Genomic DNA, 16,249 nt, shown 5'->3' with positions numbered 1-16,249 from the left:
GGGGATCAGGCCAGGTAAGGAGGATGGCAGTTGTCAGCATGGGATGATTTCTTAACTTGACAGTTGCAAATGTTCTATAAGAGCTCCCATTTCACAGCTGTTCACTTTCCAAGCTCAGAAGCTGTTGCTTACTGCATTTGGAAGACAGATTGAGCTTTAGGCAGGCTGCAAGTGTTTGGCGCAAACTCTCTATCCAGTGTCACCTCATTGGAACAACCTCTCTCACTATTGACAGATCGCTTCTGTCATCTCAACTTCACCTGGCATCTATTCCATCAGCATCGGTGCCCTTGAAACTATCTCACCTTGGTCCTCAGAATCCCACCGTGATCAGCCCCGGCACCAGCAGCACCAACAACAACACCAACCTTCTTCGCAATCAACTGATGCTGCACAGTACACCGGGCATCAGCACCTGAGCACATTGCTGGCCGGGAGGCCAGGGGTGGCCTCACCATAGCCAGATTTACTTCACTTGATGCTGTACACCCTGGCTGCCACATGATGTACCAAGTTAGCACTACCCCACACCAACACCATAAAGCATCCCTACAATGCCCAAGCCATTCCTTTCACACTCATTGCCACTGCGGGGGGGGGGGGGGTACTGTTATGTCTCACCATTCACTGCAACTCACTAAACCATTTCCAAAGGTGCATAGAAATCTGTCCAAGAATGCAAAGTGTTGAAAACAAAGATTTCAATGTTTAGCAGCACATTAACAGAAACTTCACGTGAACATTGGCTAAAACACACAAGTACTTACCCTTGTGTGTTGTTAGTTGGTATGATTGGACTAGGATGAGGGTGAGTGTGAGGGGTGGCTAGTGAGATGAGGAAGTGATAATGTAGATAGGGATGGGTGGAAGTACAAGGTAAGATGGTGCGAGTAAAGATGTGCAGGAGTCGGGTAGGGAAGGCAGTGATGGGGATGTGATGAGTGACACAGCAGGATGAGGTTGAGTGTGGCTTTGCAGTAACGTTTCATGATCTACTGAGATCATTGAAAGGTTTGCGCCACTGCAGCCTGGTCCTCCTAACAACATCTCTGCTTGTGTCCTCCTGTGCAATGTGCAACCAGGCTGCGTTGATCTCATGGGGAGGTCTCTTCCACCCATGGGGTGCTGTGACTCCTTCCATAAGCATATGGAGGGTGTCATGGGAGAGCCTGGGTGTAGCCGTGCACCTCTGTGCAGTGCTCGTCAGTGTTTGCAGCACCTCAATGCTGTAGAACACTGACGGCATAACTGTCAAAATAAATTTGTGCATGGCCCCTTTAAGGAAACTGGCTATTGATGCGTCATTAAGTGACGTCATCAGACCGCTTCCTTCAATTTGCCAGGAAACGCGCTGGACGGGCTTAACAAGCCCAATCAGTGTAAAATCACTTTGGACAGCGGGCTGGAGCAGGCAGCGGGGTTGCAACCCGCCACCGACCCTGGCCGCACCGGACCCGCCGAGATAGGGGAAATTGCGGCCAACATATTTGCATGGCAACTGTTATACATAATTTTATGTATCGGTGTGCATATTTATTGTATTATAAGTTTCCCAGGTTCAATTTGTAATCTGGGCTTGTTGGCTAATCTTGGGGGCAATGGTGGATGTTCTACAATTGGCCTCCGTGTCCCTGGGTGAAAATTGAGTGCATCTCCGCAGGGGTCAACTCCTTCCAGTTAGTAGGAGAGAAAATAGGTGGAGGAGGGGCATCCACTAATGCAGCAGCATTAAATTGGCATAGCTTGCACCTGTTTGAAGTCTTGCCTGCCTCACGTTACAGCTCTTGGCTAGTCCCTCACACAAATCAAACCCACAATTCCAAAGAAGCAGTACTTTTAATAAATGCCGCATGTGCTATTGTCAAGGTCTAAATGTGTAACTTCGGTTCATAAAATTATCTGAAAGTCTTTTATTCGTTCATGTTCAACCTTCAGTGAGCTTTGGTGACCGCCTCTTGTTGTGCAGATGCTTGAAGGTCATGCAGTTGCCCAGCGGCTCTACAGGAAAGCTTCTTTTCCCCTAAAATACATAAAAATACCTCAAGCCGAAACAAATAGCTTTGAAAACTATTTTCAAGAAGAAATGTTCTGCTCTTTAGACCTTAGTTGAAGAATTGGACAATCTTAACACATACCCCACTTAGCAGAAATTGTCGCATATTTGGTAGCCTCCATCAAGCTACAAAGATGGCCGGTGTGGGAAATTCAAGTATCAAAATGTTGCTGTACCAGATACACTCGAACATGGTTGAGGCCCAAATGATCATTGGTAACATATTAATGAAACAAACACTTGAAACAATGAGGTCAGGAAGCTAGTTACTGTAAAACACATCAGTAACATTTTGTCATTTGCTCTTTTAATGGACTTGGGCATGTTGCCATTTAATTGTAATTTGTGTTCTTTTGTAATTTTTGTAGATTAAACACCATCGTCTATCCAGTTACAATTGCACAGAAAGGTAAGAATTTAACGGGTATGATTCCATGGAAAATGTATTCCATAGATCAGTAGCAGCTGATGTACAGTGTTAAACTTGCAATGTTTCAGTTCAAACCCCATCCATAAGTGACATTCAGCGCTCCATGTAATGAATTACTTTTTCAATGACTAATATGCAAGCAGATGTGCCAGGCTTTTTATACCAGCAATGTTTCACAGCAATGACATGAATGACCAAGATGGTTTTTAAATGTTATTGATTGAGTTGCTGCTATCAAACTATCTTGCTGCTCTTATTAGAGGAAAACAGTGGTCTGGCACTGTGGACCTATAGTATGGTGAATCTTTATTAAAAAAACTAGATTTGCTGGTGTATTCATCGTACTTTCCCATTCTTGGTCAATGTGTGTGCATTGAGGGGTTTGGGTCAGGTTAATGGCGCATTGCTGAGTAAAAGCTAGTACTTTCCTTTCATTTTCGTTACCCCTTCAAATATTTCCTGAAAGTTAATTTTTGGAATGATGAGACTTGGGAAACAGGTTATTTGCCTCTCCTCACATGGGAATGTCACATGGTGCAGTTACCTGGAAGTTATGGGGAAGAACCTTTTATTTTTTTTAAAAATACAAAAGTTGAGATTTATTTAAAACTTGCTTGAAAATGCACGGTCTGGAATTTGCTGGGTTGTAACGCCACAATAATGGTGAAATAAAGGCGAACACCATTACTATCACCACTAAAGCCCCAGGAAATTATGGCGTTAGTGAATAATGGCACTGTTACAGCAACGCCATAATGTTCTGCGACTTTAGCGCTGCTCCGCTGGAACCGGGAAAGCGTCGTTATACAAGCAATTAAAATAAAACCTGTTTATGGCAGGAATGAGCTGAATAACTGTCAGAATGGGTCAACGACAGAAGAGGCCAACTTTAAGACTCGGAAAAGGCCACAGTCAGAAAATGACGATCAGCATCAAGAAAATTCAAGAAGTGGAAGCACAGAAAATGCAGAGGGTAAGTTTTTAAATAAAAGGGAGAAAAAGTAGCACTTAAAGTTGTTGGAGAGCAATTATTGGCAAAGCCTTTGGAGTCGGTTTACTTGGGTATGGTCTTGATTGGAATGATGTGTGACAACTGAAGAACCTAAGGAAGGGAGCATACGATAACTACCTACTTGGCTTTCAAGTACGAGTATGTTGTAGAGACGCTAAATATGTCAATAGGTTTGTTTTATTTTTCCCATCCCACCAAAAAATGAGAGTTTTACTGCATCAATCTGGATGTAGTTTTCAAAAAAAATAACAGAAGAAAATCAAGAGCTGATACTGTTTGAGATTTGTTAAATTTAAAGAAATAGGCCAGGGTTTTCCTCCAAAGCACCCTGTGATTTTGCACCCTGTGATTTTTCACCTATTAAAGTGAATGGGTGGATAATCGTTGCATAACGAGTCCAGAAGCGGAACCCCACCCCACCATAGTGCCCTTTCATTGAGCTACTTGGCTATGAACTGATTGTAATACTGCATTATGTTTTGGAATAAAAAAAAAATTAAAATTACTCCCTTGCAGAGAAGCTGCTGTGGATGTAAATCTTGCAGTGATCTGGTGCTACCTTGTAAAATGAATCCAGATTTAGGGTGTAGTTTGCGTAAGAACCTTTTTTTTTAATGTTGCTCAATACCTATTACATAATGGCTCATACCTTTATAGAGAAGTGGATTTTATAGTACAGTTTATGGAACTAGTAACTTATACCAATATTTAAAGCTTAGTAAGCTTTCAAAAAGTGTTAAATGCATTTCAAAGCAACCCAACAAAAGGAACACTGTCCAGCCTAAGTAATCTGTCCTTCTAAACAATTGCATTCTCTCTTCTTTTCCATTATCTTTTGTTCCCAACGGGTGTGCTTGAAGAATGCAAGCACTGTACTTCATACCATAACAGTATGCAAATTCTTAAGCTGAGCATGGTGCAACTCAGCAGCACTGTACACCCCTGAAACTGTCCTTGCAGTGCAGGCTCTGCTTCTACTATGAATGCTGGTCTTTGTTTTCTGCAAATGCACTGGGTTAAATCTGAACGGAGACTGTTGTAGCTGAGTTTTTTAGTAACCTTCCCAGCTACCAAAAGATTATAAAGTCCATTCCTTGGAATAGTAACGTTTCACTTGCAAGCAAAGCTTGGTCTTATCAAGATTTCCACTGAACCTCTTTTCAAGTATGTTAAAAGTAGCCATCTACAAGATGGTACAGCAAATAAGTAAATGGTCTCTGATTGTTTTTGGGTAAATTGTTATTGCTGCAGGAAACATCTGAAGTTTATGTTATAAGTATATTCTTAAAAAAATGTACATTGGGTACCTAATTCAGCTGAGCCTGTGTATATATGTTGCCTAATCCAAACGAGTTTTTTTTTTTTAAATTTTACGTCTGGAAAGTCTTGTCTAATTCTGTTTTTTTCCCCCCTCGTTATGTAATCAGAGATGATGGACAACTCTGAATTAGTAGATGTGGCTGCTGAGAAGACTGGTGTGAATATTGAACTTCAGCCTTCTGCAGCTGAAGATGAGATTGGTGAGGGCAGTGAGGAGCTGGGTGGTACAAGTACAATACTTCATGCAGAAAAGGAAGAGATTCAGACATTCTTCAGTGCAATGGATCAAAGGTATGAACCGTCTGTATGAAAATCCCCATATGTTACAAAAGTAGGGTTTCCTTCTGTGAAAATAAGATTTCAATCAGTTTGTGTTTTTTTGTAGTCAGTATGCTTGTCTTTTTTTAAACAAAAGGCTGAGCTTTAGCTTTTTGTCCTATATCCAGTTATGCTCTTTAAATAAGGGGCAATTAAGTGGTTAGTATTGATTTGGAACATGGACAAACTTTTTTCAGAGCTTGAAATCCTCTGGATCTGCTGAGATGTTGTGACTCATGTACGTGTATTGCAGATTCACAACTATTTTCCTTTGGAGATCTTCAGTGATCTCTCAAGTGTATTCTGAAAGTCCAAATAGTGATGGCAGGTTTTTGTTTTGGTAGAAATAAAAGGGTAGAATATCTGTGGGGTTTCCCCAATCTCTCTCCATAACTTCAGTGGAATCCCCAGAGAAACAGCATAAACGGCCATTTACGCAATTTCTGCAGGGGATTGGGAGAACCACCGTGGAAATTACTGGTGATAATGTAGATTGATATTTACAGTTGTGAACTAAAATTACAGTTGTATAGCCACAAACTAAACATTGAAAAAAATCCCATTCTTTTTCTTCAAAGTTAGCCTCTACCAGCCAAATGTTACAATCAGACGATGACTACATGTTTCAGCTAATCAGAACTTCGATCTAGTGCTTGTAGAGATCTCTACAGAAGTAAGCTCATTCTAGATTTGGCTATATAGTGCAATTAATTTCTACAAGTGACTCTTTTTAAACAGATAACCAGTCAGGTAGCATTGATGTCTCCTTGGATTTGATTTGTTTTGAGTTTACCAATTACATATGACCATGTCTGTCTTTTTTGTAAGACGAGTTAATCAGAAAACCGTATCATTAAGGGCCAATTGACCGCTGAGTGTTTAAAACAAAAATAAGTTTTTATATACTTTCTATATTGGTATTTGAGTTACAAATTTAACACAACTGCTGTGAAATGAGTAATTCCAAAGAAAGCTTGAGAAAATTCCTTTACAGTGGAATCTTTTATAGTAATCATGTACATGTAATGCACCAAAACCCTTGAGCCTGCACTTTTCCATCAGCTGTACCAAAAAGTTTTTGGGAACGATCCAGTTCAGAAGCTGCCAAATGAAAAACGGAGATCTTCAGATGATTTGTTGGGTAACTATGAAATGAAAAGTTTGTACTTTGAGCAAAGTGCAGCTCAGCAGTTTCAACTGAGTGCAGCTGAGCAGTGAGCGGCCATTCATGTTCAGCTGTATTCAAACTTCTTTTAGAGCCACCATCACTCAGAAGGAGACAAGCCTTATAATTTCTCTGTTTATACTAGTTGTTGGTTAAGAACCAATGCACTGGTTCTTTGTGCTCAAATTCTAAAATAGTGCAGCTTTACTGAAGGAAGAGAGGTGAACAAGTTGAGTAGCACATTAGGGCTTTGACAGTTTGTCGGCCATCTGTTCAAACTCCTCCAGCAGTTCAAGGGAAATAAATGGCTTTTCATTTGATGCCTATTCCGCAGGGTATCGTGGGATTGCCACTTTTGGATTTAGTGACCATTCAAATGTAAGTGACTATTTAGGCAAATTGATCAGTATAACTGGATTTGACTATAAACCAAATCACAAGGAACAAACCACTTCAAATAGATTTGAGGAATCCCAAAGACAAAACCTGCTTTCCAGTTACTGGGAAGTAACTTTTTCTCCCCCTGTTCTGATAACCAAGTGCTTCATTACCTGTGCTGGATTGATTAAGATTGTTCCACTGGCATTGTTGACCAATAATTGGGCGGGTTCATAGGGAGTAAAAATCGGGCTTGTACTTGGGTGCAGTTCCTGGAATGTGGGCGTTACTGGCATGACCAGCATTTATTGCCCATCCCTAATTGCCCTTAAGAAGGTGGTGGTGAGCTGCCTTCTTGAACCGCTGCAGTCCGCATGGTGAAGGTACTCCCACGGTGCTGTTAGGGAGGGAGTTCCAGGATTTTGACCCAGTAGCTATGAAGGAACGGCAATATATCTCCAAGTCAGGATGGTTCGAGGGGAACGTGGAGATGGTGGCGTTCCCATGCGCCTGCTGCCCTTGTCTTTCTAAGTGGTAGAGGTTGTTGGTTTGGGAGGTGCCGCCGAAGAAGCCTTGGCGAGTTGCCGCAGTTCATCTTGTAGATGGTACACACTGCAGCCACGGTGCGCCGATGGTGGAGGGAGTGAATATTTAAGGTGGTGGATGGGGTGCCAATCAAGCAGGCTGCTTTGTCCTGGATGGTGTTGTGCTTCTTGCCTGGATGAGTGCAGCTCCAACAACACAAGTGGAGAGTATTCCATCACACTCCTTACTTATAGAGTCATAGGCCTAGGAATTGGGTCGGGGTGCCAAAGTGGCGCAAAAGTCGCCTGAGCGCAAGATTTAGCGCAGTGTTCGAAGCTTTAGTGATCGTCAGATATTAATTTCCATTGTCCCTAGAGGGAGACGGGGCGAGGCTCGAGGTGCTCCGCGTCCCTCTTAGGGCGCTGAAACTGAATATCGCAGCGCAACGTGCCGCAGCGCCACGCGCTGCGGCACGGCACGCTGCAGTACTGCAGGCCTTCCTCCCATTGTTAAGGGGGAGGGGCCTGCAACAGCGCGATCCCCGCTCGCGAGTGCCGGCAAACGAGCCTGGCACCAAGGAGAAGTGCCGGGCTCTCGGCGCAACTGCGGCGTTCACTACCAAATATCGCGAATGGGGCGCTGCGCACACTGATGACGTCATCGGTGGCGGCACAGCGCAAATGGCTAATGCCACCATTAGCGCCCCTGCTGAATATCGCGGGAGGTGCAGCCAGTGGCGCTACAGCCACTGACTGCCTCTTTAGGCGCTAACCGGTGGCGCTACTCACCCAATTTTTCCCCCATAGAGTTATACAGCACAGAAAGAGGCCCTTCAGCCCATCGTGTCTACGCCGGCCATCAAGCCCTGTCTATTCTAATTCCATTTTCCAGCACTTGGTCTGTAGCCTTGTATGCTATGGCATTTCAAATGCTCATCCAAATGCTTCTTGAATGTTGTGAGGGTTCCTGCCTCTACCACCCTTTTCAGGCAGTGAGTTCCAGATTCCAACTGCCCTCTGGGTGAAAAGGTTTTTCCTCAAATCCCCTCTAAACCTCCTGCCCTTACCTTGAAACTATGCTCCCTGATAACTTTTCCCCTTAGTAGAGGGGTCAATAAACATAGAAACATAGAAGATAGGAGCAGGAGCAGGCCCCTCGAGCCCGCCCCGCCATTCAACGAGATCATGGCTGAACATCCAAATTCAGTACCCTGTTCCTGCCTTCTCCCCATGTCCCTTGATCCCTTTAGCCTTAAGAAATATATCCAACTCCTTCTTGAATATACTTACAGAATTGGCCTCCACTGCCTTCTGTGGTAGAGAATTCCACAGGTTCACCACTCTCTGGGTGAAGAAATTCCTCCTCATCTCAGTCCTAAATGGCTTACCCCTTATCCTTAGACTATGACCCCTAGTTCTGGACTCCCCAGCCATCGGGAACATCCTTCCTGCATCTAGTCTGTCCAGGCCTGACAGAATTTTATAGGTTTCGATGAGATCCCCTCTCGATCTTCTAAACTCCAGTGAGTATAAGCCCAATCGACCCAAGCTCTCCTCGTACGTCATCCCTGCCATCCCAGGTATTAGCCTGGTGAATCTTCGCTGCACTCCTTCCATGGCAAGAACGTCCTTCCTCAGATAAGGCGACCAAAACTGCACACAATACCCAAGGTGCGGTCTCACCAAGGCCCTGTACAACTGCAGCAAGACATCCTTGTTCTTGTACTCGAACCCTCTTGCTGCGAAGGCCAACATACCATTTGCCTTCTTAACCGCCTGCTGCACCTGCATGCTTACCTTCAGCGACTGGTGCACAAGAACACCCAGGTCTCTTTGCACTTCCCCTTCTCCCAATCTATTGCCACCCAAATAATAATCTGCCTTCCTGTTTTTGCCACCAAAGTGGATAACCTCACATTTATCCACATTATAGTGCATTTGCCATTTTCTGCCCAATCACCCAACCTGTCCAAATCGTACTGGAGTTTCACAATATCTTCCTCACAGCATACCCTCCCACCCAGCTTTGTGTCGTCTGCAAATTTGGAGATACTACATCCAATTCCCTCGTCCAGATCATTCATATATATTGTGAACAGCTGGGGTCCTAGGACCGATCCTTGCGGTACCCCACTAGTCACTGCCTGCCACTCGGAAAACGACCCATTTATTCCAACTCTTTGCTTTCTATCTGCCAACTAGTTCTCTATCCAAGTCAATACCTTGCCCCCAATACCATGTGCCTTAATTTTACAAGCTAATCTCTTATGCGGGACCTTATCGAAAGCCTTCTGAAAGTCCAAATACACCACATCCCCTGGTTCTCCCTTCTCTATTTTACCAGTTACATCCTCAAAAAATTCCAGTAGATTAGTCAAGCACGATTTACCTTTTGTAAATCCATGTTGACTTTGTCCGAACCTGTCACTGCTTTCCAAGTGCTCTGCTATTACATCTTTTATAATGGACTCTAGCATTTTCCCCACTACCGATGTCAGGCTTACCGGTCTATAATTCCCTGCTTTTTCTCTACCACCTTTTTTGAATAGTGGGGTAACATTAGCTACCCTCCAATCCATGGGTACTGTTCCAGAGTCTATTGAGTTCTGGAAGATGACCAGCAATGTATCTCCTATCTCCAGGGCCACTTCCTTAAGTACCCTAGGATGTAGATTATCAGGCCCTGGGGATTTATCGGCCTTCAATCCCGTCAACTTCCCCAACACCATTTCCCTACAAATACTGATTTCTTTCAGTTCCTCCCCCTCATTAGTCCCTATGTTCCCCGACATCTCTGGGAGGTTATTTGTGTCCTCCTTTTTGAAGACAGAACCAAAATATGTATTTAATTGGTCTGCCATTTCTTTGTTCCCCATTATAAATTCCCCTGATTCTGACTGCAAGGGACCTACGCTTGACTTCACCAATCTTTTTCTCTTCACACATCTATAAAAGCTTTTACAGTCAGTTTTTATGTTCCCTGCAAGCTTACTTTCATAATCTATTTTCCTCCTCTTAATTAATCCCTTTGTCCTCCTTTGCTGAATCCTAAACTGCTCCCAATCCTCAGGTTTGCTGCTTTTTTTTGGCCAATTTATATGCCCTCTGTTTGGATCTTATGTTATCCCTAATTTCCCTTGTTAGCCACGGTTGAGTCACCTTTTTTGATTTATTTTTATGCCAAACTGGGATAAACAAATTCTGTAGTTCATCCATGTGATCTTTGAATGTTTGCCATTGCCTATCCACCGTCGACCCTTGAGTGACATTACCCAATCAATCCTACCCAACTTGCGTCTCATACCATCATAGTTCCCTTTATTTAAATTCAGGACCTTAGTCTCTGAGTCAACGACTTCCCTCCATCTTAATGAAGAATTCGATCATATTATGATCGCTCTGACCCAAGGGACCTCGCACAACAAGATTGCTAATTAATCCTTTCTCATTGCATAATACCCAGTCTAAGATGGCCTGATCCCTAGTTGGTTCCTCGACATATTGGTCCAGGAAACCATCCCGTATACACTCCAGGAATTCCTCCTCCACAGTATTGTTACTAATTTGGTTAGCCCAATCTATATGTAGATTAAAGTCACCCATGATGACTGCCGTGCCCTTATTGCATGCTTCTCTAATTTCCCTTTTAATGCCATCCCCAACCCCTGCATTACTGTTTGGGGGTCTATACACCACTCCCACTAATGTTTTCTGCCCTTTGGTATTTCTCAGTTCTACCCATACAGATTCCACATCATCAGAGCTAATATCTTTCCTTACAATTGTGTTAATCCCCTCTTTAACCAGCAATGCTACCCCACCTCCTTTTCCTTTTTGCCTATCTTCCCTGAATATTGAATACCCCTGGATGTTGAGTTCCCAGCCTTGGTCCCCCTGGAGCCATGTTTCTGTAATTCCAATCATATATTCATTTACCTGTATTTGCACTGCTAATTCACCCACCTTATTACGAATGCTCCTTGCATTAAGACACAAAGCCTTCAGGCTTGTTTTTTTAACGCCCTTAGACCTTTTAGAATTATTATTTACTGTGGCCATGTTTGTTTTAAACCCTTGATTTCTCCGATTGCCACCTTTGTTATTCTCCTTCCTGTCTTTTGCTTCTATCCTTGTTTGAATGGCGGAGCAGGCTCGAAGGGCCAAATGGCCTACTCCTGCTCCTATCTTCTATGTATCTTCTATGTTTCCCTTTCCTTTGTCTCCCTGCTCAGGTTCCCAACCCCCTGCCATTTTAGTTTAAACCCTCCCCCACAGCACTAGCAAACACTCCCCCAAGGACATCGGTCCCGGTCCTGCCCAGGTGCAGACCGTCCGGTTTGTACTGGTCCCACCTCCCCCAGAACCGATTCCAATGTCCCAGGAATTTGAATCCCTCCCCCTTGCACCATTCCTCTCGCCACGTATTCATTTGAAGTATCCTTCTATTTCTATTCTGACTAGCACGTGGCTCTGGTAGCAATCCTGAGATTGCTACCTTTGAGGTCCTATTTTTAAATTTACCTCCTAACTCCCTATATTCAGCTTTTAGGACCTCATCCTGTTCTTTACCTATATCATTGGTGCCTATATGCACCACGACAACTGGCTGTTCACCCTCCCTTTCTAAAATTTTCTGCAGCTTCTCCGAGACATCCTTGACCCTTGCACCAGGGAGGAAACAAACCATCCTGGAGTCTCGTTTGCTGCTGCAGAAATGCCTATCTATTCCCCTTACAATAGAATCCCCTATCACTATAGCTCTCCCAGTCCTTTTCCTCCCGTTCTGTGCAGCACAACCACCCGTGGTGCCAGGAAGTTGGCTGCTGCTGCCTTCCCCTGGTAAGCCACCCCCCCTATCAGTATCCAAAGCGGTATATCTGTTTGAGAGGGGGATGGCCACAGGGGACCCCTGCACTACCTGCCTGCGCCTACTACTCTGCCTGTTGGTCACCCGCTCCCTCTCTGCCTGTGCCAACTTTACCTGCGGTGTGACCAACTGATCAAACGTGCTATTCACGACGTCCTCAGCATCGCGAATGGTCCCATATGTATCCAATCGCTGCTCCAGCACCGTAATGCGGTCTGCCAGTAGCTGCAGCTGGACACACTTCCTGCACACATGGTTGTCAGGGACACAGGAAGTGTCCCTGAGTTCCCACATAGCGCAGGAGGAGCATACCTTTCTATCTACCCTATCTATGCCCCTCATAATTTTGTACACCTCAATCAGGTTCCCCCTCAGCCTTCTCTGCTCTAAGGAAAACAACCCCAGCCTGTCCAGTCTCTCTTCATAGCTGAAGCGCTCTCGCCCAGGTAACATCCTGGTGAATCTCCTCTGCACCCTCTCCAATGCAATCACATCCTTCCTATAATGTGACGACAAGAACTGCACACAGTATTCCAGCTGTGGCCTAACTAGCGTTTTGTACAGCTCCATCATAACCTCCCTGCTCTTATATTCTATGCCTCGGCTAATGAAGGCAAGTATCCCATATGCCTTTTTAAACACCTTATCTACCTGTCCTGCTGCCTTCAGGGATCTATGTACTGTACATGCACACCAAGGTCCCTCTGATCCTCTGTCCTTCCTAGGGTCCTACCATTCATTGTGTATTCCCTTGCCTTGTTAGTCCTCCCAAAATGCATCACCTCACACTTTTCAGGGTTAACTTCCATTTGCCACTGTTCTGCCCATCTAACCAACCAGTCTATATCGTCCTGTAGCCTGAGGCTTCCCTCCTCGCTATTTACCACTCCACCAATTTTCGTGTCATCTGCGAACTTACTGTTCATACCGCCTACATTCATGCCTAAATCATTAATGTACACTACAAACAGCAAAGGACCCAGCACCGATCCCTACGGTACACCACTGGACACAGGCTTCCAGTCACAAGAACAACCTTCGACCATCACCTTCTGCCTCCTGCCACTAAGCCAATTTTGGATCCAATGTGCCAAATTGCCCTGGATCCCATGGGCTCTTACCTTCTTGACCAGTCTCCCTTGCAGGACTTTGTCAAAAGCCTTACTGAAGTCCATGTAGACTACATCAACTGCACTACCCTCATCCACACACCTAGTCACCCCCTCAAAAAATTCAATCAAATTGGTTAGACATGATCTCCCCCTGACAAAACCATGCTGACTATCCTTGATTAATCCTTGCCTCTCCAAGTGGAGACTAATTCTGTCCCTCAATAATTTCCCTACCACTGATGTTAGGCTCACTGGCCTGTAATTCCCTGGTTTATCCCTACTACCATTTTTGAATAATAGTACTTCGTTAGCTGTCCTCCAGTCCTCTGGCACCTCCTCTGTGGCCAGAGAGGTTCTCAAAATTTGTGCCAGAGCCCCTACAATCTCCTCCCTTGCCTCACACAGCAGCTTGGGATACATCTCGTCAGTACCTGGGGATTTATCCACTTTTAAGCCCGCTAAAACCGCTAGTACCTCCTCCCTCTCAATACTAATTTGTACAAGTATATCACAATCCCCCTGCCTGATTTCTATGCCTACATCGTCCTTCTCCATAGTGAACACAGATGCAAAATATTAATTTAAAACCTCACCTGCATCTTCCGGCTCTACACACAGATTGCCACTTTGGTCCCTAATGGGCCCTACTCTTTCCCTGGTTATTCTCTTGCCCTTAATGTACTTATAAATAAAACACCTTGGGATTTTCCTTTATTTTGCCCACCAGTGTTTTTTCATGCCCCCTTTCGCTCTCCGAATTTCTTTTTTAAGTACCCCCCTGCACTTTCTATACTCCCCTGGGGCTTCCACTGTTTTTAGTCCTTTGTATCTGCCAAAAGCCACCCATTTTTTCCTAATCCATTCTTGTATATCCCTTGACATCCAGGGCTCCCTGGGCTTGTTGGTCCCACCCTTGACCTTTACGGGAACATGTTGGCACTGTACACTCTCTATTTTCTTTCTGAATGACTCCCACTGCTCTGATGTGGATTTTCCTACAAGTAGCTGATCCCAGCCCACTTTGCCTTGTGCCTTGCAGATGGTGGAAAGGCTTTGGGGAATCAGCATCTGACCTGCTCTTGTAGCCACAGCATTTATGTGGCTGGCCCAGTTGAGTTTCTGGTTAATAGTGACCCCCCAGGATGTTGATGATCAGGGACTCGGCGATGGTAATGCTGTTGAATGTCGAGGTGGTAGTTAAACGCTCTCTTGTTGGAGATAGTCATTGCCTGGCACTTGTGTGGCATGAATGTTACTTGCCACTTATCAGCCCAAGCCTGAATGTCGTCTATGCAGGCATAGACTGCTTCATTATCTAAGGAGTTGCTAATGGAACTGAACACTGTGCAATCATCAGCGAACATCCCCAGTTCTGACCTTATGATGGAGGGAAGGTCATTGATGATGGTTGGGCTTAGGACACTACCCTGAGGAACTCCTGCAGCGATGTCCTGGGGCAGAGATGATTGGCCTCCAACAACCACCTTCCTTTGTGCTGGGTATGACTCTAGCCAGTGGAGAGTCTTTCCCCTAATACCCATTGACTTCAGTTTTACTCGGGCTCCTTGATGCCACACTCAGTCAAATGCTGCCTTGATGTCAAGGACAGTCACTCACCTTGCCTCTGGAATTCAGTCCTTTTGTCCATGTATGGACCAAGGCTGTAATGAGGTCTGGAGCCGAGTGGTCTTGGCAGAACCCAAACTGAGCATCGGTGAGCAGGTTATTGGTGAGTAAGTGCCGCTTGATAGCACTGTTGACAACACCTTCCATCACTTTGCTGATGATTGAGAGTAGACTGATGGGGCGGTAATTGGCCAGATTGGATTTGTCCATTTTTTTTTTATGAGCAGGACATACATGGGCAGTTTTCCACATTGTCTAGTAGATGCCATTTTTGTAGCTGTACTAGAACAGCTTGGCTAGAGGTGCCGCTAGTTCTGGAGTAAGTCTTCAGCATGACAGCCGGCATTTTGTCGGGGCTCATAGCCTTTGCTGTATCCAGTGCGCTCAGCTGTTTCTTGATATCACGTGAAGTGAATCGAATTGGCTGAAGACTAGTTTCTGTGATGGTGGGGACCTCAGGAGGAGGCAGAGATGGATCATCCACTTGGCACTTCTGGCTGAAGATGGTTGCATACGCTTCAGCCTTGTCTTTTGTAGTCGCGTGCTGGGCTCCGCCATCATTGAGGATGGGGATATTCATAGAGCCTCCTCCTCCCATTAGTTGTTTAAGTGTCTACCACCATTCACAACTGGATGTGGCAGGACTGCAGAGCTTTGATCTGATCTGTTGGTTGTGGGATCGCTTAGCTCTGTCTATAGCATGCTGCTTCCGCTGTTTGGAATGCAATGTAGTCCTGTGTTGCAGCTTCCCCAGGATGGCACCTCATTTTTCGGTGATGCGTGATTTGTTAAAAATTGATGGGTATCCAGCTGAATAAGCTAGAAGTACATGCAGTTGATTTATCATCAGTTCATTTTGACATCAGTTGTACAAACAACTTGAACAAAAATAGTAAATAATTACCCATTTGTTAATTTTTTTTCTATCCCCTAACAGGGAGATGTTCGGGTGCACTGTACATTTTGAAGAAGATGGCATTAGTGTGTTATTTCTGGCACCAGTGCTGTGCACCTGCAACAATAACTAATTCTTGCCATAAGTGGTAATTCAGCTGGTCCACCATTTGAATTCTATTTAATAAACCTGTGCTAAAAGTTCCAGCTACTGGTGGGTAGTTTTGAGTTTTCATTTGAATATACTGTCGTTGTATTCACCTTTTTGTCATTTCAAAAGATTGTGACCTTGTAATGGATTGAAACACCCACAATGATAAGTAGCCTAAAACAAAAAAATATTTTTAAAATGCTATTTGAAGGTACAATTGAATAAGTCATTGCAGGCTTGTGTAAAGTCTTTCCAAACTGAGGATAAAAGGTTGAAGTTCCTTTGTTTTAATCATCCAGTTTGCCATCTTTTCTCCAAAATAGCATATCCACTTATTTATTAATTTTATTTGAGTTTCCCTTTTGATACAAAATGTCTCCTTATTTTATTTTGCTAATC

General features: G+C 44.3%; 1 protein-coding gene across 1 annotated transcript in view; it reads left to right on the top strand.

Moving 5' to 3' along the window:
- plekha8 (pleckstrin homology domain containing A8) overlaps nt 1-16,249 on the top strand; it is a 116,935-nt gene that overhangs the window by 46,649 nt on the left and 54,037 nt on the right. The window contains exons 6-8 of the mRNA XM_085988588.1: nt 2,422-2,462; nt 3,323-3,456; nt 4,923-5,106. Coding sequence (XP_085844714.1) covers nt 2,422-2,462; nt 3,323-3,456; nt 4,923-5,106 — 359 coding nt within the window. The remainder of the gene's footprint in view (nt 1-2,421; nt 2,463-3,322; nt 3,457-4,922; nt 5,107-16,249) is intronic.

This window comes from Somniosus microcephalus, chromosome 5 (genome assembly GCF_052327205.1).
Source record: "Somniosus microcephalus isolate GS21.2 chromosome 5, FLI_Smic_1.0, whole genome shotgun sequence".
Lineage (NCBI taxonomy): Eukaryota > Metazoa > Chordata > Chondrichthyes > Squaliformes > Somniosidae > Somniosus > Somniosus microcephalus.
This window is presented reverse-complemented; position numbering and strand designations above follow the sequence as displayed.